Source organism: Telmatherina bonti (genome assembly GCF_933228915.1).
Source record: "Telmatherina bonti genome assembly, chromosome: 14".
In the NCBI taxonomy this organism is placed as follows: domain Eukaryota; kingdom Metazoa; phylum Chordata; class Actinopteri; order Atheriniformes; family Telmatherinidae; genus Telmatherina; species Telmatherina bonti.
In genome coordinates this window covers 14,238,144-14,263,294 of record NC_136612.1, presented here as the reverse complement: position 1 = coordinate 14,263,294, position 25,151 = coordinate 14,238,144, and the positions used below count along the sequence as shown (strand labels likewise).

The 25,151-nt window shown below is 41.2% G+C and overlaps 1 protein-coding gene across 4 annotated transcripts in view; it reads left to right on the top strand.

Annotated features, from left to right (window-relative positions):
• The window catches only part of LOC306765907 (myosin-10), a 76,122-nt gene that overhangs the window by 26,215 nt on the left and 24,756 nt on the right, over window positions 1-25,151 (top strand). For 2 of the 4 annotated variants that reach the window (XM_079253444.1, XM_079253442.1), the window contains exons 4-16: window positions 9,198-9,225; window positions 10,988-11,090; window positions 11,579-11,608; window positions 14,252-14,344; window positions 16,005-16,068; window positions 16,533-16,631; window positions 18,563-18,706; window positions 18,870-18,965; window positions 20,922-21,040; window positions 21,607-21,759; window positions 21,929-22,102; window positions 22,183-22,356; window positions 24,735-24,849. In XM_079253444.1, coding sequence (XP_079109570.1) covers window positions 9,198-9,225; window positions 10,988-11,090; window positions 11,579-11,608; window positions 14,252-14,344; window positions 16,005-16,068; window positions 16,533-16,631; window positions 18,563-18,706; window positions 18,870-18,965; window positions 20,922-21,040; window positions 21,607-21,759; window positions 21,929-22,102; window positions 22,183-22,356; window positions 24,735-24,849 — 1,392 coding nt within the window. The remainder of the gene's footprint in view (window positions 1-9,197; window positions 9,226-10,987; window positions 11,091-11,578; window positions 11,609-14,251; window positions 14,345-16,004; window positions 16,069-16,532; window positions 16,632-18,562; window positions 18,707-18,869; window positions 18,966-20,921; window positions 21,041-21,606; window positions 21,760-21,928; window positions 22,103-22,182; window positions 22,357-24,734; window positions 24,850-25,151) is intronic. The other 2 variants (XM_079253445.1, XM_079253443.1) reach the window with 1 other exon arrangement.

Sequence of the window (25,151 nt, the reverse complement as noted above, 5' to 3'; positions counted from 1 at the left end):
CAGGGGATCGTACAGTAAAGCCTTTTTCATGCTAGTCAAAAACTCTGCTGACACCCACTAACATGTGGCTTTCTAAGAGCGATGTCAAAGTGTTTAATCGTAATCCGGTTCCAAGTCTAAATGGCTGCAGTAGATGCAGGTTTTAACTGGTTCCAGCTTGGCGTCGCGTCAACACATCATCCAGGTGACGCATTGTGATGTTGCTATTTGAGTCGTTTGCCTTAACACTCGTTGCTGCAACGCCTAATTTCCCAGCTTGGAGTTAATAAAGTATCTTTTTTAATGCATTTTTTATAGGATTTATGAATAGTTTATGTTTATGAATTATTATTATTTATTTAATAGTGTTGTGTCGCAATCTTTTCTCTTTTTATTTACAATCATTAAAAAACAAAATGCAGTATAAATTAGTTGAAAATAATGTCAGCCATTATAAGGTTATAGTTTGGCTTTAATGGGTCTGTGACAATGTTTAAAAACCCATTTAAGCTTCTACTCTTCCTGTGAACACAGCATAAGCAAACAAATGTGCACTACTGTAGCCTGAGGTGAGTTTTTTTCCACAAAAGTTTTTGTGTCTGCTGGAATTCAATAGATATATAATAACTATAAATTCTGTGTGACTAATTATTGAAAAGTTTTTTGATATTTCTTAAAATAAGGGACTCATCTGTTTTATTTTATTTTTACCAGTCATGCTTTCATCAAAGCAGACAACTGAAATGCTCGAGCTCCAAACGTCATCGCAGATGTGTTCAGATTTGCTTTGTGAAACACATACGACACTCTGTTTGTGCATCTGTTCCTTTCCTATCTTCCAGCTCATCTCTGCATATTTGATACATTTGCTGTCTTGGGCGAATCAACTCCAGGCTTGCACTCTCTTCACACTTTGAACACACTGTTAGATGAAGCTTTCCAGAATTTGAAACCATAATCCTAATCTCATCTGGGATTTTCTTGCCGTTGGCCAGAGGTGAACATTTTCCTCCATTTAACAGAAGCCTCTCTCCCTTTTCTTCACTTCTTTTAGCAGCGTCGATGAGCTGAGAGGATCACTTGTGCTCTCTGAATCGCTGCGGTAATGGAGGAGTTATGTGTTTGCTTAACTAATCAAAAATCCAAACGACTGTGGGAGGATGTTGCGTTTTCTCCCTCAGAGGTCTGCACCATGTTGTCCAAAAGCTTCAGAGTGACATTTATACTCTGCAGGTATCCCCACACCACGACACTTTCCAGATCACTACTTCCACTGTCTGGGAATGTGAATGAGCTCTGTCTCTCACACACACACACACACAGCTTTGTTTCTCCGATCTTAAGTAGCTGTGGACCCTGTTCTGCCTCAGCTCTTTACGAGTAATCAGGGCGCCATATTTATATCACCCTTACACTCATGCAATCATCATATTCTGCTGTGATCTGGGAGATTTTACTTTGTTTTTGGAGGGTTTTTCTGTATATGAGTGTGTGTGTTTGTGTAAGTGTGGGTGATTCTCCAACATGTAACAGTTTATGAGAAAGCAGGCCTCTGGCTATCGCCGAGGATGTCTCATGTGTGTGAAGTGGTTGCCATGGCGCTAGAATTTTCACTGTGTGCTGTTGCGTTTTACGACTTTCTTTTATGAAGCAAATTGTGAGAGTTTTAGCTTTAGTGTGGAAAAAATGTGTTACGTCCAGTTGCAAAAATCCCAAAAGGCTGAATGTGACGTTGTAGAGCCAGTTTCTGTTAAATACTGCATTCGTAGCTGAAAGTTGGGCCATATTTGGTTTTGTTTGTATGATAAATGGTGTGTGTTTGAGAGCATTAACATAAATCAGTCTGCAGAAGATGGAGGTAAAGAGGTGTCAGGCTTCCCCTTTTTACCGGTGATAGATGCATGAATTGAAGTGTAAATGTAAGCATGGATTGTTTGAAAGCTGGCAGATTCACATCCACACAACTGAAGCAACAGTTTACAACTATTGGGAGTACGATGTGTGGGCTAGACTTTGGGCGGCAGCCACACTGCTGAGGACGATTGACAATAAATGGATGTAATTATGATCCTCAAGCTAAGAATGTTTTTGCACACTAAGGTCTGGTTTCAGCTGTGGGGAATGTTTTTGGTGGCTGTGGGTAGAAACCTTCAAGTCTTTTTCAGCCTGGATTTCCAATGGGAAATGTTGTCCCACCTCGTGTGTGTGTGGCTCATAGCTGCCCAGGATTTCAAGATAAATCGTTTTGACTCGCATCGTTTAACAATAAATTAAGAACATTAACACACCAACAACAAATCATGTGTAATTTCAGCCACTTACTTCCCAGAAGGAGGATCTTTATGCAAAGCAGAAAAGTAGAAGAAAACATTTTACAGTGGTTTAACCCTTTCATGCCCTGTGGCCCTATACAGTGGACACCTATTTACCAGCTTTTTTTCCCTGCATATTCATGAATTAGGATGGTATTTTTGTAAATAAACCACTTCAGTGGATGTTAGTGAGTCATCCGATATGTTTCCACTCACTGGAGAATAAATAAATATACGATATAATTGACCATAATGTAATTACACAAGTTTGCTTTTGCGATAAATCGGAAAAGAAAATGATACAGCTAGATATTTTATAGATGGCTTACATAATATTATTATGATTATACATTATTTTATAAATATTTTATAGATTGAATGAAAATAAATCATGATGAATTTTAAATATCACTAATAAACACAAAAAGTATCATTGCATATGTCTATAGAGGTAAAATATTATTTAAAAGATGTATTGTTTTTTCTTAATTCATGCCTGACAGGGTTAAATAAAAGAAAACAAAACTATAAAGTATAGAACGTAGTCAGAAAAGGGGCTATAAGGCCATGTCGGTTAAATATGGTTGATAAAAGGAAGGTTTTGGTAGCGATTGGGGCTCTTGCTGGAGGGGGGTGCTCTGGAATTTAAAGAATGAGGGTTTGTTTAATCCTCATGAGGGATAAATTATCAACAGAAAAGGGAAACCTGCTGTGCCAAATGAGCCCAGCATGTACCACAGGATCCCATTAGAGTCGTTACATCCGTGCATGTGCTCCAGTCTCATATGTCCATCAGGCATGGCTTTACATGGAGGTCAGCATAATATGAGAAATGTGTGTTTGTTTCCTTGCGAGAAGATAAGTGAGTGCAGTGCAAAAAATGATTGTAATGAGCTTTTAACCCCTAATGTGAGGTTTAGAGCAGTTATAAACCTACTAAATATGTCTGGAAATGACCGTCATGCAGGTCAAACACATCGTTTTAAACACTGTTTCCTTGCTTTTGACTTGTACCTTGATTAGTTTTTAGTCTTTGTATACAAAATGTGGTCTAACTTAGAACCTCCCATTTCATTACCTACATTATTGGCTGTGAGTTGTTTTCGAGGAAATTACTAAAGCCGTAATGATGTGGTCCAATTAAAAACATCTGTAGCTGACAGAGGAGCGAATTTTCACCTCTCTTGCAAGATCCAGATTTGTTGCTGTGAGAGTAATCCAGCTTTCACTGCGCGTGAAGGAGGGAACGAGGAAATGAGGGGAAGGGGAAACACAAAAGGGCTGAAGATTTACTCAGGCAGTAATGAGCTACTGGAAGGCGAAAGGGAACGATGAGTTTGACTAGTTCACCTACAGTTTGTATCGAGCCAACATGGTACCATGGGTACATATGACCCAGCAGTTAGTTGCCGTGGAGATATAGGAAGCAGCAGCTGCCAAGAGGCCCTCAGTAGCAGCATAAAGCTGATAGATGTGTCAACGTAGATGCCTACAAAATAAGTTTTATCAAAGAGAAACTTTCACAAAAAAAAAAAAAAAAACGCGGTTGTTTCCTTTCTTCTTACTTGAAGCCAGAGATTGGTACCTGTCAATCATAAGGATACGCCCCTAAATTTGCCAAACTTCGAGATTAAATTACTTTAAAACGGGCGAGTTAGAAAAAAAATTCACTTCCCCCACAGTTGTCATGAAGGTAAACCTGACCTATAAGCCGAAAATGGATTTTTGAACCAGGCTGTAAACATGTTTATTTCTACTGTGAAGTTGGTCTTTTTAACATGGGAGTCTATGGGGATTTGCTCTGTTTTGCAGCCCCTAGCGGATGAACGGGGAACTGCAGTTTTATGCTATTCTGCATGGGCTTCACTTCTTAACGCCGGAGGTTGCCGCTTGGTGGCATCACATCAGTCTGTAAAGATGTGGGAGGGGATGAGGGCTGCTGCTGTACCTGAGGTGCCATTCCTGTCTGATATCTGATTCTAGCTGCTCAGCAGTCCTGGATCTTTGCTGTGTTTTGTGTTTCATGACGTGCCAAATGTCATAAAATGAGTCTGGACTGCAGTCAGAGACATGTTGTAATAGATGTCATCATGCAGTTTAGCGTTGTCTTGCTAACATATGCAGTGCCTTACATGAAACAGACACAATCTGCATGAGAACACGTGTTCCTCTTACACTTTTAGGGTTTACGTAATACAGATTTTTTTCAGTGGGTGCTCGTAATAAGCTGGACGGTTCCTGATGTTTATGGACTGGTGCAAACGGCTTCCATGTTTTCCATTAAGAATTCCACATTTTGATAAATCAACTAATCACAGAACAGTCTTCTGCTTTGCCTCATTTTCTTTTGTACATTTCACGTTCATATTTGGCTTCTTCTTCGCACGATGGAGCTTAAAACCTGCATTTGTGGGTGGCACAGCAAGCTGTGTTCATAGACAATTATTTCTGGAAGCTTTCCTGAGTCCATGCAGTGATTTCCATGACCGATTCGCGCCTGTTTCCAGTGCAGTTCTAGCCTGAGGGCGCAAAAATCACGGACATCCAACCTAATATTCCTTGCTCAAAGAAATATCCAGAGTCCAGTTGTTGTTGTTTTTTACACTTTGAGCCTTTTGTAACCATTTTAACAGCATTTCTTTTAAAGATATGTCCCGGTTATGAATGAATGAATGAAATGAAATGAAATGAATGAATGAAATGAATTTTTTTTTTTTTTTATCACATTATTTATCATTTATATAAAGAGATATTTATTTTTAAATTTATACTTAAATATAAATATATAGATTTATATTTATCGTTATCACATTTAAAATGAACTCATATTAATTATAAAAAAGAAAATTGTTGGTTTTTTTATCTGGATTATAACTTTATTGGAATAAATATTTCTATGAAGAATTCACCTGCAAGATCCACAAATTAGCTTCAACACAATTACAAACATCAGGATCAACGCACAACGTTCCACAAGCTAAAACTGCTGAATAAAAAAAAACACAAGAAGCTTTGGCTTTGGGCGGCGAGCTCGCACTCACCTTTTGTCTGATCCTACTGGGGAAAGATTAAAAGAACAGTCACTTAAAGGAGGGGGCGGTAACTGAAGGTGTTGGATATTTACTGAAGAATGTAAGGTCATGTGGAGTCACTCCAGAGATGTGATGGGAAAGTAGATGTACAAGTAAAGAAGGAAGCAATGTCCATGGGTGTGTATCAGCTAGATATCAGCTAGATAAACGGTTTGTTTACTAATTACTTGTCTACAAACCCATTCACACGTGTCAGCAACACATTTAGTGGTTCATCTAATCTTTGTTTTATAAAGACGAAGTAGAGAAGCCGATCCATCATTGTATCTCGGGTCAGATGCACCGGCAGGTGGTGAGGTCATCTTATCCCTTCATGCTGATGAGAGGCAGACACTTCCAGGAACATCGTCACAAGATCTAAATGTTGTGTTTTCTTCTGTTGAGTCACATTTTGTGCTTTTACATGGGAGTTTTAATTCCAAATAAAAGTTAATTTCGCTTTAAACTGATGGAAAACGACCTTGTAAACACTTAATTCCTAATGCAAATTTATATTCGGAATTAAACTTAATTCTGATGTAAGTAGCTGGCTTATTCACATTTTAATTCCAATCTATTTAATTCCTCTGTCATGTAAACCTTCATTCCGCTCTAAGTTAATTCCGGTCGTTCTGAGCATGCTCGTTACCTTGTCCTGTCCCGATGACGCGCGTTGTTTTGCCTCCCGTGTTCGGTGGTCTTTCTTCTTCTTCTCAGTTGCTGCAAAAAATTGAAGTAGTATGCTCGTGTTGATTTGCTACTTCACGTTTATAATCAAAATAGCGGCAAAACTGGTGTTTATTATGTAGTTTTTACAAGTTACCTCTGAAAAGACGAGAAGTAGGGAGCCAACTTTGTTTATTTCCGGTATATGTCATACGTCACCCTCCGTCCAATCAGAACCCTTCCCAACCCGCCACTCTAAAGAGGAATTACGAAGGACGTGTTTCATGTAAATGTTTATTCAGAATTATTATTTTCATGTAAATTCATAGAATACGTTTATTCCGAAATATTAATTCCGAATTAAAAACGATCACGTAACTAGCCTATGTGCATCACAGCTCTACTTCTCTAAACTAGCGACAACTGCAGCCAACAGGCCAATCTGGCTTATTTTATTTGTATAGTTTAGTGTTTTTTAACCGGAATAAAACATTAAAAACATTTTCTCGTCCTTAGAAATTGCAAACATGTGAGAATGTCAGAAGCATGAGGTCACTCATCAGGTTACTTCTCGTTATTAATCACATAAAGCTGGAACACATCGACAAGTCAAACACATGAGAGCGTTTGCTTCTAACATTCATGGTGTGTTACAGTGCTGCACGCTTTAGTCCACTGGGATTTGTGGGCTTGTGAAAATTAGCCTGATATGCATCCGATAAGCATCGGATGTCAAACTGGCTTCAAAAACAAAAATGAGCAGGAAGAGCAATCAAACTGCCCCAAAGGCTCCTCATCATCACGTAAGATCCGAACATGGAATGAGCAACTCATTCATCATTCTCCCTGCAGAAACTGCGCTGAAGTTTGTTTTATTTTACGCTTTTTTCTTCGCCTTCCCGAGTTAAAGCGAACTGTTAAAGCAGTTTAACCCAAAAGACGAGCAAAGATCCTACAGATGCAGCTTTTGTCACTTCGAGGAAGTTTATGCCTGCGTGCCAGACAAAAGGTAATTTCTGTGGTGAAAGCTAACACCTGAAGGCCTAAACCATCTGTGAAAACTGACACACACCAACAAAGGTGTGAGTACATTTCTCTGGCAAGCCCTTTGGCTGAACCCCTCATCTGGTTGGAATGGAGGGCTATTAGACAGGATGCCACATCTACTGGGAGGAAGCTGACACGTCGACTCGGCTCGTCTGCATAGGTGTCGACACACACACTAAAAGAAGTTTGCAGTGAGGCATCCTTACTTAAAACGCCACACATCTTTAGCCACAAGCCTTTGTTGCTTGTGAGATCATTTGAGTTTATATACGGATGAAAACTGTGGTGATGTCAGGTTTCATTCAGACCGCAGCGTACATGCAGACTTCAGGTCATGACTTCAGGATGCAGTCATCGTAAACAGCTACTACAAGATGTAATCTCTATCAGAGGGCTCCTATCTCAGGAACGGCTGACTACTTCAAGTCCATTCATGGGAAAATAGTTCTGCTAATTAGTTTTATGCGAGCCAGATTTTATGAAAACACAATTTTCTTTAGAAATTGGTTTTAAACTGAATAATTGGCTGCATGGTTGAATGGCAAAAAGCCACCGAGGTTTAGCCAGACGTTTTCTGTGCGTGAACTGCCCCAGCTTTGCCAGGGTGAAGGGAAACAGCTTTCTAAAGCTTTCTACTTTGTCTTTTTAAAAGCACGTTCAGAAAAACGTCTGCAATGCTGAACAAAGCAACTCAAGCTCGAGTTTAGGAGGAAATGCCTTCACCATGACCACATATGTGATTAATTGTGTTACCTAACATCCATTTATCATCCCTCCATATGAATGTATTAGTTTACATAATGATTTCTTGATGTAAAATAAACATTAAAGGGGTCCTATTCTGGTATTTGGAGTTTTCTGAGCTTTCTACAGTGTTACAGTGTTGAATCCTCATCAGACATGTGAACAACACTGTTTTTTATCACCTAAACGCATGTTTAAGGTTGAGTTTGAGTTCCAGCACGCTCTCCGTTCGGTTTCCATGGCGAAGAAAAACGCGTCGTTTTAGAGAGTTTTTTCTACTTGGAAATCCTTGTGACGTCCCGGGGGATAAGGTTGGGTGATTGGTTACCTTCTACTGGTTAACAAGGACATGTACAAATACATCAGGCGGGTGGAAAACGTGGGATAAAAGTTATTTCCAACGATGGCTGGTGAGTTTACCAAAGAGAGACATCCTGCTGCATTCGTTGCTGTGGGTTGCTGTTTTCCACTTTGTTTTCAGGCTCTGATTCAGGTTCCAACATGTAGGGCTGTATGATATGTGTTGACATTGTATTTTGTTTTTTTTTTATTGAGTTCATATTAACCTAATCCTTCTGTTTATAAGATGTTACAATGACGGCGAAAGCAGGTGCGGTGCGCGCTCCCGATGTAGTGCAGTGGTGGGAGGCGGGGCTTAATGCGGAAGAGTCTCAATCCACTCGTTTTGCCCACAGGCTGATCTGACAGCCTACGGAGAGGGTCGGTCTGAAGTAAATAAAGCGATTTGTGACAATAACTCGATCAATCCCAGTCCTTCTGGTCTCAGAAAAAAAAATAAATTAGCCTGAAACGCACATAATAGTTCCACTTTAAACATGTCACTAATTCATTTTAGCCCCTTAATGTTGGCATTGCTCTGAGTCACAGCAGCATGAAAAGTGATTTTAGCATCATATGAATGATAAACGTGTAAGTTTACTGCTGGTTCTCATCATTACGGTCGTCTGTAGACTGCACAAGGTTGAAAGGGTCACCTGTCGCAGTAGGCTGTGCTACGCCTGTCATCTGGACTTGGACTGGGCTCCTCAGTGGTGAAAGGTGTGGCAGCTTTGGTTACAACCCTTGCTGTCAGTTCATGGCCATTGCATAGCTTAGTTTAGCAGAGCACAATGGATTCTACAGGCTGGAAAAGCCTGTAAAATGTACTTTCAGCACACTAATTGGTGTAGACGAAGCAGTGCTTGAAGTTTTTTCATGCGGGAATGCCCTTTACTGTCTGGTCTTATCTGGTCTCCACAAGTTAATCTGTTTTCATACAACTTGATCCCTAAAGGTCATCTTTGTTACTCTCCTAGTTAAAATGAAGGACAACTGATTTAAAAAGCGCTCATTGTGCTTTTGTCTTTTCTCTGAACAGATCGTGAGGACCAATCAATTCTTTGCACGTGAGTACAGCAACGTTTGTTCTCTTAATCCCTCTCATCTTCTACTCTTGAAGTTTATGTTTTAAGGGGTTCTGGTCATGTAGCAGTTCAGTGGGCTGTTAAATGAGGCCGTCCCAAGCTAAAGATGATGTATCGCCTCACCTTAATCGGCTTATCAAAGGGTACTGAGGTCTTGTCCTAAACCGTTACTATAGGACTCCTTAATCATAACTCCTGCTGTTCCTTTAACTGTGGTTTTCCTGCTTCTCTTTCCATCTCTCTCCATGCTTCTCTCATCCTCTGTCACTTGCCAAGTGCCCATTTTCCTGCTGTGTGTTATTTAAAGACCAGATGCAAATAGCTTTTTCTGCGGATGCGGGGTTGTGCAGCGGCTCTGCCCAACGCTGAGGGAGTTATGAGTGTGGTTTGGTGGCCTGCCATCGTCTTCCATGGCAGAGAGTAATGAAGTGCCACTCTCTTTCAGCATGTCATGGGCTGGATGTTGCCAGCGAACAGACAAGTTGCATAATCTCTCCTAAGTTGTGTAAAAGATACGCCCTGTTGATGGTGAAGCGGTTTTGCCACACGATTGAAGAGTTTAGAGAAACCACCTCTCTCCCTCTAAGATTAAACATCTTTAGATAAAATCCAATGACCGAGACGCAGGTCTGACTCTGCACTGACGGTAAAAATCCAACAAAACATGGCATTACAGAAGCTTTTTGTTAATATTAACTCTTGAACAGTAAAGATTTCTTTTTATATTTACTAAAATATTCTCTTACAAATGATTGTATTCATGTAAAAGCTGTGAAGGAGGTGTTGCCATCACAACAGTCAGGAAGACTTTAGAAGCAAAGAAAGTCAAGATTAATGCTCTTTTAAATGATGTTTAGTTATCGATGCCGTTCAATGTCAAGTGTCAGCGTCGGCTGGAAACACATTGCTGAAAAGGAGCCATTGTGTCATGATATGTTCACGTGTTACATCCCGAATACGATGACACGGGAGGATGGAGAATTTGGAGAATCTCACACTTAGGAGAGAGAATATCTCAGAAGGAGTCATCCCACAGGCTGGATCATCTCTGAACCGTGTTAGAGAAAACATCAGGAGGAAAAAAAATCTATTGAGATGTTCAGTTAAACATTTTCCAAACATACTGCAGAGCGAAGAAGGCATATCCTCCCGCTTTGACCTATATTCCTGTGCTCAAATTCTGCACTCGAGGACTCGCCCCTCAGATTCTAGAGCAGCATCTAAAACTGCCGTCTGCTATGTGCAAGTAGGAGCTAATAACCAGCTAGACTAAAGCCACTGGTATGTAGCTAGATGTGGTGTCACTGGGCTGGTTTTTGCTGCTGGTTTGTGCTTTCTGGGCTCTGGGACCTGTGGGAACTGTGGAAGGCCCTGCCTGAGCACAGCTATCATTAGCGACAGCCCAAAAGGCTGGGGCTGGAAACTTCGCAGACTGACTCGCCAGACCGCAGCATTCTCCAGTCAAACAAACAAATGGATTGATGTAAAAAAAAACAACAACAGATAGTCCGATTGGTTATTTACTCTGGAAGTCTTTGGCGTCCGTCCGGTCACTCTAACCCACAATGATGATAAGTGACGATTATTTTGGTTGTGGCCTCACAGCGTGTTGTACGTACCTTGCTAAACTGTGGACAACTAACACGGATTATCTCTTGTAATGTGGCTTGAAATTCACTTCAGTAACATAAGCTTTCATTTTTTTTCTCTTGTTCATGCCGCCGTCCGGATCCTTTGTTTGCAGAGGTGAATCAGGAGCTGGCAAGACGGAGAACACGAAGAAGGTCATCCAGTACCTGGCCCACGTTGCCTCCTCACACAAAGGACGCAAAGACCACAACATTCCTGTGAGCCCCTCTGCTTACGCTTCCCCTCCTCTACCCCTGGGCCTCCACTTTCCCCTTGTCCTTTCTTCTTCTGTCCTTTTGAAAGTCATCCCATTTGAACTGTACTGACTCACTTGTCCATGATGTGACCTTTAAGGAAAAACCAAATGTTGTGTTTGTGAGTGACCTTTCCACATTGTTGTTGTTGTTGTAGTTATGTTAGAAATGGAGATTGTGCTTCAGTTTAGCTTAGCTCAGCGTTATGTAAAGACGTGTGAGTGATGTTAGTCTTCTCATGTCACATCCTGCCAGAAAGCAAACAAGCTCCGGCCAAAAAGGTTGGTTAAAAAAAGTGTTTTAATCAGCAGCTAAATGCTTCATCCTGTGCCATTCAGTGTGTGTGTGTGTGTATGTGTGTGGAGGGGGGGGGGGGTAATGTTCTGTTTCCTTTTCTCTGACATGAGCGCTTCAGGTTTTAACACTTGCATTTGTTTATCCATAACAAACAGCCTGATTCTCCCAAAGCATTCAAGCTACAGGCAAGTGCATCTCTGGCTTTCTTTAGAAAAAAACAAACAAAAGAAGAAGAGTGTGTGATCCATTTTGATGTTTGTGTGCATTTGCATGTCCGTCTCTTTAAACCTCTGCTTCTTCCATAATGATGTTGACGGACTAATCTAAGCTTCTTTTTACTATGAGGTATTTGTTTGTGCTGGCTCAGTCTTCTCACATGATTATTATGCAACCCGGTGAATCTGCCGTGGAAAAAAAAGCCGACTCATTATAAAAAAACACTTTGTTTTATCAGTTGGTTTGGGTTTATTAGAATAAAGATGTTCTATTGGAAACACATGTGAAATACCTGCTATAAAGCTGCTTGTTATCTGAGCCCAGGTCTGCGCGGCTTGTATCAGCAGTGTGCAGATCAGATCACAGCCGCACCAAACATCTCTCCTCAGACTTTATTATTTTCCCACATTAATAACATGAATGTTAGAAACCAACGTTTAAAAACCAGTCTTTGCATGTTTTTGCCCATCAGTGATAAACTTTAGATGCATGTTTGTAGTTTTTAAAGAGAATTTCAGATAATCTCATGTGGATTTTCTGATACGAATTGACCGTGTTTGGTCCCAGAAAACCACTCAGCCTCTTCTGGCACAACTCCGTCTTTTTCTTGGTTTCGGCACTAAATGAACTTTTTCTGGCTTTCCGCATCCGGCTACTTTTTCTTTTTTTTTCTCCAAATCAGTACCTGATGTTTCTCTGTCATCTGCTGATTTAATCACTGCAAGAAGCTGAGGGAGTCTTATGAGTCCTATCATCTGAAACTTCAGCACACAGATGCCTGTTTGACACGCTGTGTTTCAGCAGCTGAGAGTTGGCAGCTGCCACGGAGCACACCATCCACACTGACCTCCTTAATGCCGCCGCTTCTCCTCTGCAGCTGCCTCTGGGCACGGGCCAGAGGAATGTAGGGGATTGAGGCAGAAAGGTGTGGTGCAGGGGAGGCGATGGGAAGGAGGTGGCAATGACTTAAAGCTGACTAGAAAGGACCTGACTTTCAGAATCGTCTCTTTGAGTGTGTCAGCTGGGAACGGCGTTCACGCAGGCATGCCGTTACTGTGTGAGGGATATCGCTGAGAATGAACTGCTTTGTTTTACTAATTCTTTTTTTTTTTTCTCTGCATTTAAGCAGCGACGCTTTTAGACACAGCGGGCTGCACAAGGACCGAACCTGTTGCACAACGGTCCTGCATACAGTGTTTATATCCTTCAGCTATATGTCTGAGGAGCTAAATGAAACTATTTAGAGCTCAGTATTCTTACTAAGCTCTTGTTCTGAACTTTGTCTCCACATTTAGTTGTACTGGTCAAGTTGTTGTTGCAGGTATTCAACTATTTTCACTATTTTATTTATGTTTTTTTCATACAAAAATTAATTTTTTCTGGAGATATCCCAGGATGCTTCTTCAGTTTAGCTGCTGAATACTCATCAACCTTGGATTTTCATTGTTTATTCGACTTTCCCTGCTCTAATCTGCTGTAATCTAAAGTTTTTTGGATTGGGCCTTTTTTCTTTAAAGTATTCTTTGGAACCAGGAAAATAGAGGAGAAGCATAGCAAGGGTCCAAACAGTCAGTAGTTGCACTGTTGGTGGTTTATTCATGGGAAGTATGCCTTCACCTTCAGGCTAATCTTAATCTCAGTATGTCTGTGTTATTTTTCTGCTTTTCTGTGTGACAATAAATTTCACAGAGGCTGTTGTTAGACAGGTTTATCCTACTGATGATGTGTTGTTGCCGTAGTAACTGGGTAAGTCTAAGTCATTAGATCAAGGGTGTCCAGCTCCGGTCCGGTTTTCCATGCATCCCTGCTTGAACACACCTGACTCTTATAAATCTGTCACTATGAAGAACTTAATTGGCTGCTTGAGCAATTCAGTGTAATCCGGTTGTGTTGGAACAGGGATACATCAGAAACCTGCAGGATAGCGGCGCTCCAGGACTGACTTGTGACACCCCTGCATTAGAAGCTGGCTAACTCTGCCCGCGTTCCCTCTGAACTGAGGGGCCAGTCAGGACTGTTTTTGTGCTCCCCGTGTCCCGGTTAGAGGAAATCGTGTCATGTGTTGCAGAATCTAAAGGTTTCAGGAGGCAGGATGCTTCATCTGCCCATCAGCTCAGGGTTTTAGGTTTCCGTCCATCCTGGTGGCACACCTTTCGGACACACCATATATGGTATTCGATCACAGCCAGAGGAATGTGCAGACCAGAAGAATGCTCTCTCTCATCAGTCCAAGCTGAAAACCCCCTCACCATGTGGCAGAACACACTCACTTTAGTGCTTTTGCGTTTTCACAAGCTCTATCAAACCGTTTGGTTGTCTTGGCCCCTCAAACTTATCGAGTTCCCCTGACAAAAATCACGTTGTACTGCAGTCGACTCAAGCAAAGCCAGCAGAGCCATGATGAATAGCTGTCTGTCTGAAAGATGGGCCTAACACTCTGACTTGGCTTCGTTTTCCTCTTTCTGTTGTTGTGAATAATTGATTTTGCTTTCCCCGCTTGTGTATGTTTTAAGAAAATAAATAAGTTAATCAAAGGTAATGATAGGAAGAGATGCAGTTGTGTACAGGAGTTGTAAATGTTTGACAGCTTCTTCCATTGTTTTTTCCCACAGGGCGAGTTGGAGCGCCAGCTCCTGCAAGCCAACCCCATCCTTGAATCATTTGGCAACGCCAAGACAGTGAAAAATGACAACTCATCTCGCTTTGTGAGTTTACATTCTCCATTTAAATGATTGTCTTTTGATTTACCCTATGTATATAAATTAATATGTATTGCCCCAACTCTGCAGCAGATTTTTATTCTTAGTCAGTCAAAACAATACCTTTAGTTTGCATTGACTTAGATAGAAAATATGTAAAGTGTAAAATGATTTAATGTATCTTCATGTTTTGCATGTAAATAATAATTTTTAAATCTGTTTTTTTGTTTGTTTATGTGAATGACTCTGCAGTCGCTTTAACAGCTTTGCAGATTAACAAAAAGATCAACTAAAAAACGTGTTTCTGGAGCTTCTTAAGCTTACAAATCAATTCCCCGTATTTTAATTCCTAGCCATGCATCCTGCAGGAAGTTACTGCTCTGCGCCAGGAAATATTCTGCTTCATAACTCTTTCAAGACCACGATGTGTTATTTTGGTGTTGGTTTTTAATAAAACATGTCAATTTGTGCACATTTGAGGGTTTAGAAGGTGGATTTAGTTACACTTAGACCAACCAATAGCTCCTAGTTTTCCCTTTTTAAATTCTACTGTAACAGAGTGAAAGCTATGCTACTGTTCACTTCAATCTCACCACAGAAATAGTGTTGCAACATGGTTAGTGTGTGCTATTTTATTACATAACCTTAGAATGTATTGAGACTTTGACTTTATTCAATCTCACAGTGGAGAAATTCACAAGTTACAGCAGCTCTTACACAGTATAGTGCAGAAAACAGACAGAAAAAATGAACATGCAAATATATACATACATACATATATATATATATATATGTATATATATGTATGTATATGTATATATATATATATATATATATATATATATATATATATGTATATATATGTATGTATATGTATATATATATATATATATATATATATGTATATATATATGTGTGTGTACATATATATATGTATATATACATATATATATATATATATATATATATATATATATATATATATAAATAAATATGTATGTATGTATGTATGTATATGTACACACACATACACACACACACACACACACACATATATATATATATATATATATGAAAACAACCTCACACAATGTACATACGTACATGGTGATGGTGGAATATAAAATAAGTAATAAGAAAAATAATCCATTGCTCTAATATGACCTCTGGCCGTGTTGTGATGTGTTACACTGATCACAACCATTTCAAGCTCTTTAAATTTCTCAGTGACTGAGTCAGCCATGTGGCAGTGATTAAGCGCCGTGCCGTTCAGGTCCTCACGAATCACTGCTGTTTGAAATGAGCAGCAGTGGGTCCTGGCAGACAGATGGAGCGCACGTATTCCCACACACTTACACATTTTCACCGTCAGGAAACCACAGACATGCCTCAGATTCTTCCTGACCTGTTAACCCGGCACTTCCTTTTAAAGGCATTTTGTTCCTTTCTGCATTTCTGTCATCTGCAAGAAGCAACAAGGTGCTATGTAAAATGCAGCTGTGTCAAAAAGGAGGGGAGAATAGATAGCTGCACACACACACACACACACACACACACACACATACAAGAGAGCAGCTTTACAGGTTGAGCTCAAGTTTAAGATCTGCTTTTGTTTTTTTTTTTGGTTTTTTTAATTTAGCCTAAATGTGTTTGTTGTTTCCTGCAGGGGAAGTTCATCAGAATCAACTTTGACGTCACAGGCTACATCGTCGGGGCCAACATTGAAACATGTATCCTTGTTGCCGAGGTCGAGCGTAGGAGCAGACGGGTGAACTGGAGGAGGGCTGAACCATAGAGTGCAGACTGAGTTTAGAGAGCAGTGGGACGGTTGTGCGACTCGCCACGGCTTATGTTTTACCACAAGAATGCAGCTCCCATTCTGCATGTTCCCCACACGCAGCTCGAGGGCAATGAACTGGAAAGAAACAAAGCTTTCTTTGTTATTCCTCATTTTTGTTAAAGCTCATTATTCCTGGTGAGGAAAAGAACCGGAAAACTTTCTTGTTTTTTGTAGAAATGTTTCAGATTTGATTAAACATTAATCAAACTGTTGGGGTTTTTTTATAATCATGTTTTTTTAATGCATGTTGTTTTTTGTTTTGTTTTTTAATCTGTTGTTTCTTGATCGTCTTTTTTGTTTTTCATAAGATGACAGTTCCATTTCCCCCCACCGGCCCTTAACTCGTGCTTTCAGATCTCCTGGAGAAGTCGAGGGCCATCAGGCAGGCAAAAGATGAGAGGACCTTCCACGTCTTCTACCGACTGCTGGCGGGGGCTGGAGAGCATCTTCGAAGTGAGTTTCTGAGACGTGAACAGGTTGAACAAAAGAAGCAACGACAGCGGCGTTTCCTTTATGTGCCTGGTTGATAAAGAGCTGGTTTGAATTAAAAGCAGTGCAGGAAAACTGTATCTGGTATGCTTTTAACTGATCTCAGCAGCACATTGTTTCAGGATGATGCAGAAGATGTTTAGTGAACAGTCAGGAGCAACTATTACAACATGTTTCCTCTGCAAACTGGTGGATTTACATGTCGCTTAAAGCTGGGGTAGGTAATGTTGGGGGCTAGCAAGATGTGAAAGTGGCGCCCTGTCTTGGCTCCTCCCCCTCTGGTTTTGCTCCTTGCGTGAGGACCTCCGCCACGGAGGTGATGTTTTTACCGACGTTTATCTGGTTGTGTTCAAGATAAGTCAAAAAGTTATGGATGGATTTTATTGAAATTTTCAGGAGTTGTTGGAAATGTGAAAAGAAGTGTGGGGAGTGTGGTGGTGCATGCATGCAGGGGGGTGAGTGGGTGTGTGTGGGGAGGTGGGATGATGCTTGGGTATGTGTGTGTGAGGGAGTGTGGTGGTCTGTGTGTGGGGGGCAGGGGTGTATGTATGGGGGATTGGAGAGGTGCATGTGTGTGGCGGGTTGGTAGTGTGTCTGTGGGTGGGTGGAGATGCGGTGGATTGGGGGGATGGGATCAAGATGGAGGATGTGGTGGGGTGTGGGGAGGGGTGGGGGCTTGGGGGGTGAGGGGTTGTTTGGGTGTTGGAGGTTTGGATGCGATGTGGGAGTGTGGAGGATGGTTTTGGGGGTGTGCTGAATGTGTGTGTGTGTGTGTGTTGCGACAATGGCGGGTGTGTGTGGGAGTGTTGGTGTGTGGACAAGGGGGTACTTCGACATGTCCGGGGGGGGGGGGCGTCCTCTGTGAGCGAGGGGGCGATAGACCATTGGTCTGGGATTCCCTCCTTCTCTGTCCTCATGCCCCCCTTTGCATGTGGTGAGTTTAGTGTCACAAAAAATGTCACATTTTAACATTCAAGGCATTTATTTCTTTTAAAACACATCTGAAGCATGTCATCAAACATATCTGTGCTGGCTTGACTAGTGTGGTATCGGGTATCGGTTGTGGTATCGGTACACTTTTATTATTACCAAGTACGAGTACACACACATGATATTGAGCCGATATCGATACTGGTATCAGTATCAGTGCCTCTCTACTCTAAATTGTCCCTTGTCTCTTAGTGATGGACCCGCGACCTGTCCAGGGTGTACCCTGTAAACTGAGTCAGCTTCAGGTCGTTTTGAGGAGGGTGCAGAGTAACTAAAAGCCCTTTTACTCGATTCTGTCTTCATTTGTGATATTTTAAACAGACTGGAGAAGGTACAGATGGAAGATGACCTAATATTGTTTTATACAGAAAGATTTGACAGTGAACCAGCCTCCTTACTGTCAGGAGGCTCCTTGCTGTATATTCTGTCCTTTCTTGGTGTACTAACTGGTGCAGAGTTTAATGTTGTGTGAGGGATGTTGAGTTAGTAATGAGCCTCAGGGCTCCATGAATCAGTGTGTAGGCAAGACTTACCAGTAAAGAATATTCTCATAACCCCGCAGTGGCATAAAAGAAAACCTGTTTTCTTCTTGCCTGGCAAGACAAGCAGGCTGTGTTTCTGGAACAGAAACCCAGCTTCATGTTCAGCTTCTAATGTTCTGTGAATTAAATCATAGTTTATCTTTCTGTTTTTCACTGATTTGGATGCTTTGGGAAGGGTTTTCTAGACAAAATCCCTTTATTTAGCTTGTAAGGATCAGTTTCCCAGTTCCTTAAAACCGCATTCAGATTATTTTTTATAAGTTATGTTGTTTTACAGTTTATATGGTTTTGATGGACAGTGCTGATAAAAATGCCTTGGGATAATTAATTATCCGTAAAAAGCATCTTTATGTCCTCCTGAAGCTGACCTCCTCCTCGAGGGTTTCAACAACTACCGCTTCCTGTCCAATGGCAACATTCCCATCCCGGGTCAGCAGGACAAGGAGAACTTCCAGGAGACGATGGAGGCTATGCACATCATGGGTTTCTCCCACGATGAGATAGTCTGTGAGTTCAACTTCCAGATGTGCCCTGAAACAAAGCAACTCTCCTCTTTCTCATTAAAACGCTTGTTTTTCTTCTTCCTGTTTTATGTGTTGGCATGACCTTAGCGCCCCTCCCCCCTCCCTCTGGGGAGCACTAAACTTTCATCTTGTCCCATCTTTGCCAGGCATGTTGAAGGTGGTCTCTGCCGTGCTCCAGTTTGGCAACGTCGTCTTCAAAAAGGAGAGAAACACGGACCAAGCCTCCATGCCTGAGAACACAGGTAAACACTCAGCATCTGTGACCTTCCTGCTAATAGAAAACAGCCTCCGCGTGTTGCACGCCGACGTTATCCTCCACATGTGCTTCATATGAAACATGGTTATGCAGAAGACATATTATGTGTGTCTTTATATAGGAATGCTTGTAATGTTTGGATCATGTCTGCACCACCAGATGCTCCTCAAATCCCAGCTACATTCTTGGCATTAAGCTGTCAGCATGAGGCGAAGGTTTAATGCATTTCATAGCTGGTAATATTAGATTAGCTGTCTCATTTAACGCATTGCTTTTAGTGCTGGAGGAGTTCAGGATGAGAAATCCTTTGTGAGGTCTCAGACCAGCCGGGATCTGCAGCCGGTGGGGGAGGTCATGAACTTGTGTTACAAACTTCTAGCAAATAGTCAGCAGAGCTTTGAAAAATAGGAGATATAATGTAAAATTAAATGAAATAATAAACGTAATCTGGTTTCCCTCCGCCATGGAGGTCATGTTTTTACCGCCATTCATCTGATTGTTTGTTTGTCTGTTTGTTTGTGTTCAAGATAACTCAAAAAGTTATGGACGGATTTTCATTAAATTTTCAGGAGTTGTTAGAAATGTGAAAAGGAAGAAGTGATTTAATTTTGGTGGTGATCCGGATCACCGTTTGGATCCTGGAATTCATTAAAGGATTCTTTTAACATTGTGCTTGATGAAGGTTTGAGCTCTCAGAATGTTTTTATTCTATTCTATTCTATTCTATTCTATTCTATTCTATTCTATTCTACAGTCATTTATCAGATGTTTTTATCCAAAGCAACCTGAGTGAGAACAACACAAGCAGGAAATCAAACAGTAGAGGACATCGTAGGAAGATGCTGGTGGACTGTCCAGTTGGACGCAGATCGTTCCATGAAGTGTTACAGGCTTCTTTTTTTTTTTGTTCACTCCCTCCCCACCCCATAATATCAGCTATGTTATAATACAATGAATTAATACCATAATGTGTTGCAAAGAACTGGGCTAAGTTCTCCAACTTTCCAACAAATATAGCTAAACTAAGTGTTGAAGTGCTTCTTGAAGAGCTGAGTCTTCAGCTTGCTCTTAAAAGTAGACATGGACTCTGCAGAGTGGACAGAGTTGGGCAGGTCGTTCCACCATCGTGGCACAACAAAGGGTTTTTCTAGTCATACTGTTATTGGGTAGTTATTTAAGTGGAAGGATGTCTGATACTTTGCCCTTTTGTAAACACACTGCCGTTTGTTTATTATTAATTTAGAGTTTAGGCTCTTCAGCTGCTTGTTCCGGATAAGAAGTCTGTTTAAAGCAGAGAGGCTCAGTTTTAAACAGAAAATAATTTATTATTAAGTACTAAAGTTTTAAAAGTTGCTACTTGCACAGACTTTAACCTAATGAGCATTCCTCCCATTAAAGACACATCACATAACTTTCTGACCTTAAAACATCCTGGACTTGTTTTATGACACAGTGACATCTATCATGGGCATCTCTAGTCCTGTTGCTGCCCAGCAGCATCTCAAGGCTGAAAAACCGACACTATACAAGTGTTACATCCGGGACGCGACGTGGACGTTCCATCAGAGTTTCACTTCACGGTATAATAAGGAACTTTTGAACACGCAACGTCGCTGATTCATCAAAGAAACTCAAGAAGATTAAAGATTGTCTTTTGCTGGCTGGAGAGAGCTAACAGGTCAGGTAGGATGCGAGATGGATGGATTAGCCGTTGATCGGGGGCGCGTGACGGGAAAATGACAAAAGTTCTGCAGTGTGTCTGAAGGGCTAATAGTCAGTCCCACAATGTGTTTGTGTTAAAGTCAACTGGCAGGACGCTGTATGGAAGCCCTGTGTGACACTATAAGTGTATATGTGCTGTAACAACTGATGTAATTCTCTCTACTAGTGAAATCATACCTGTTCAGTCGTCTGAGTGCTTCGTGTTTTCTCCTTCCTTCAGCTGCACAGAAACTCTGCCACCTGCTTGGAATGAATGTGATGGAGTTCACCCGAGCCATCCTCACCCCCAGGATCAAAGTGGGGCGGGACTATGTGCAGAAGGCGCAGACTAAAGAGCAGGTGCGGCGTCGACTCGATGTTTGTTTTAATTCAGCTCCATTTAGCTTTACTAGTCCTACATCATCTCAAGGTGTTTTAAAAGTGTGTTTAGTTCATGGATTAAGTCTGAAAAAGACAAAAAATAATAGTAAAAATATCCTTCAATATTTTCTAAAACTGATATTAATATGTTTATTTCATGTTATATGTTCATCAGAAGGAGCTAAAACAGCTAAAGTCGCCACCTGCCACCAGAACCTGGGAACCCCACAACACTGAAAACCTGTCAAATTAGATGTTATTGTTTCAGTCTCTCAAATTAATTATATCTGCAGTCATTTTCTCAGCAGTTTAACCTGCGAAAGTTCACGTTTAGTCTGGTCTTTCTGTTTAGACAATACATAAAATCCACAGCACATGTTTGGACAGGTCATTCCCAGCAGCTTGGCTGATTTGCAGTCTGACGTCTTCGAGACAAATCTGATTCGCTGTAACTGTAAAACAGCATCGCGGTGGTTTCATTCTGTGTAATTGCCCCGTTATCTCTCAAGGTTATTCATCAGGACTTGCTCTTTGTTTTACCGCAGGCGGATTTTGCAGTGGAAGCCCTGGCCAAGGCCACATACGAGCGGCTGTTCCGCTGGCTGGTCCACCGCATCAACAAGGCCCTGGACAGGACCAAGCGCCAGGGGGCCTCGTTCATTGGCATCCTGGATATCGCCGGCTTTGAGATTTTTGAGGTGATAATGCTTCATCAGAAACGATTTTCCCATCTTTCACGTGTCTGTAAAGATCTGAAAATAATCCAGCTTGTCTAAAAGTACTTTTTTGTTATTTATGACATCAATATGTTTGCATTTAGGCTCAGATTTGACAACTGCCAGACTTTGCTTTTCACTTTCCTTCCAGCTGAACTCATTTGAGCAGCTTTGCATCAACTACACCAACGAGAAGCTGCAGCAGCTCTTCAACCACACCATGTTCATCCTGGAGCAAGAGGAGTACCAGAGGGAGGGCATCGAGTGGAGCTTCATCGACTTCGGCCTGGACCTCCAGCCCTGCATCGACCTCATCGAGAGGCCGGTCAGTGGTCCTCCGTCCGTACATCCCTCTGCTCGTCTCCTTTGTGAACGTCCTGCTTCTGACACGATATGTCTCCTCAGAATAATCCACCTGGAATCCTGGCTTTGCTGGACGAGGAGTGCTGGTTTCCCAAGGCCACGGACAAGACGTTCGTAGACAAAGTTCTGCAGGAGCAGGGCACGCACTCCAAGTTTCAGAAACCACGGCAACTCAAGGACAAAGCTGACTTCTGCATCATCCACTACGCAGGAAGGGTACGCTCTTCAGGCTCTTTAACGTCATTTCTACGTGTTTCCCAAGGACAAAAAGGCAGAAAATGGATTTATTAGTCTTTTTGGAGATGAGAAAAAAAAAAGTTATTTTGTTTTTTAAATAGATAAAATAAATAATATTTAAATAAATAAAAGTTCATTTTCATATATAAACTAAAAAAATAGAATAATTATTATATGATTTTACTAAAAACTTTTAAAAAATAATAAAATGTAATAAAATGAGAAATAAGCTCTTTGAATTTTCATGCCTTTTTTTTTTTTCTTTGCACTTCTCAGAAGTACAAACTTAGCTCGTGTCATGGCGTAGTTTCCCAGGTCACAGCATAAAAACAATAGCCCAGTTGTTGCACTGCTACTGCTGCTGCTGCAGTGAAGCCACATCTGGTTCAGATTGGTGCGAGACTCTTTGATGCCTGCTGGTTACATAACTCTGAAGCTCTTAACTTTCACCTTTGTGAGGAGATCTGGCTTCTCCAAAGAGAAAAATGATCCACCTCCACATTCCTGAGAAGGAGCCTGTCAGTCGTAAGTCTGAGATCACCTCCGCAGCCATAGTTTAATTATAGTTTACCTGGCTCTTCTTTTTCCTTGTCTGCATGTATCTGCAGACTTCATCTTCAGCACCACAAATAGGGGGGGGGGTCCTGTTTCTGCTCCAGGATTTATTTAAATTCCATAAAATAAATCCTGAGTGACAGTGATACCAAAGAGGAAAATAAGTGCAAACATTGTGCGTTTGCTTTTCCAGGACTCTGATTAAACCCACATGCAGCTCTTCATCTCGGGTTACTGAAAGTGTCACTTGTGCTCTGTCTTTATCCCGCACTCGGCTGCATGTCAGATGTCTGAAAAGCCATTATCATGTTCCAATGAACATGATGGTTCCACTGGTCCTGACTCTGCCACCAGTCAAAAGCAATAACACAAAGCACTCACTTTAGCCCTTTTACATACTTGTAATGTCGCTTTTGCACGCAGCACTTTCATGAGGTTTAACTAGAAGTCTGACAACTCATCGGATGTTCCTGGCGCTGCACATCTGGTGCTGCTAGAACATCCAAACCACTGCCAGTGGGAACAGCAGCTCCTACCTGGCACCTGGCCGGCTGCAGACAGGTGAGGCAACCAAGCAGAAGCAGCCGGTCAGAGCCGGTTAAACTCATCTTCTGACAGTGTAGTTAGATAATATTTAGATTTTTACACTGCCATTGCTTTGGTATGAGAGTGAAAAGAGAGATGATGGGATATTAACAAAGCTTTGCTGTGGTTTGCTTTTCTCTTGTGAGTTTCCTAAACCTTATGTAACCACATTATAACAGATATTTCCTGATATTTCCTCCAAATGGCCAAAAATTCTCATATTTGACCACTTGATGTGATTTTTATTTCCTTTTATTATATTAAAAGCTGGAACTGCCTCTAATCTGTAACTACTGTCAGATCTGCATGCAGCCGTTTAAAGCCCAGTTTATTCCCTTTATATGTAAACAGCTCAGATAATCCTGCTTTAAATAATAACTAATAAGGCTTTATAAATAAAACAGAAAAAAACAACATGATACAAAATATAAACATTAGTTTGCGTAGTATTAAACTATTTATAGCCTAATAAACAATAGTCAACAGGGGGTGAAATAAAGGTTGCAGAAAAACGTGACTAAATGCAGTAATAAGAGCTACAGGAAGGTTCAGATATTCATCTCTGTTTGCACTGTTTAGGCCACTGTGATGTACATCTCCTGGTGCAACCTCTGCATGTGGGTTTGCAGCCTCTGCTGCAGGTGTCGGAGGTTTTATTGAGATCATTACCCGCCTGCGCCTCCTTTTAGGAGTCGGCTGCAACTCCTAAAACAAGGTGAACAGTGCACCTCGTTTCGCCTGCCTCTCTGTGTTTCTCCTCCAGAAACTCCACCTGCAGTTCATCTGCTGCTGCTGTGGAAACGTCCTGTGTGCTGTTGGGGTGCCAGTGCACTTCTTGAAGATGATGTGGACATTTTAGATTAAAAAAGATTTTCTTGGTAATTCGCTATAAGCACCGGACATACTTTGTTGTAACGCATGTCAGTGAGCCGTCTCTGTGTGATACCATTAGCTGAATACTTTCATGTCATCTGGTCCAGACTCTACAGATAATCCTGTGTGGTCCTAATGAAATATGTAGAATTAATCTGATTTCCTCAGTCTTTTATTTAGTAAATAATAAAAAATAATTCAAACAGGTTCAGGAAAAAACCAGGAACCAGCGAGGTTAATTAGACCAATTTATTTTTAAAATGTTTAAAATGTTAGCTGACAGAAAGGCGTCAGAGCATTTCTTCCGTCCACTAAAACAGTCGTGATTGGATGCATGTCTGCAGGTGGACTACAAAGCTGATGAGTGGCTGATGAAGAACATGGATCCTCTGAACGACAACGTCGCCACGCTGCTTCACCAGTCCACAGACAGATTTGTGGCTGAGCTCTGGAAAGACGGTGAGTGTTGCTTCTGTTCTGCCGTTGGAGCTCCTAAAGATGTCAGTTGCATCTGTATATATTTATTAGAGATTTCCAATATTATCATCTGATATCGGCATTATCTTTAAGGTTTTTTTTACTTTTTTAATGACACAACTTTTACATATTATATATCTAAACTCTTCAGCCACATCTTCTCTAATACAAAACAACAAAATAAAAGAGATGTCATGTATAGTTTTCCAGATATTTGTATTTGTTTGGTACAACTGGCTCCAAAAATATCAGTATTGGTTGATATCGGTAGAGGAAATTAAGAG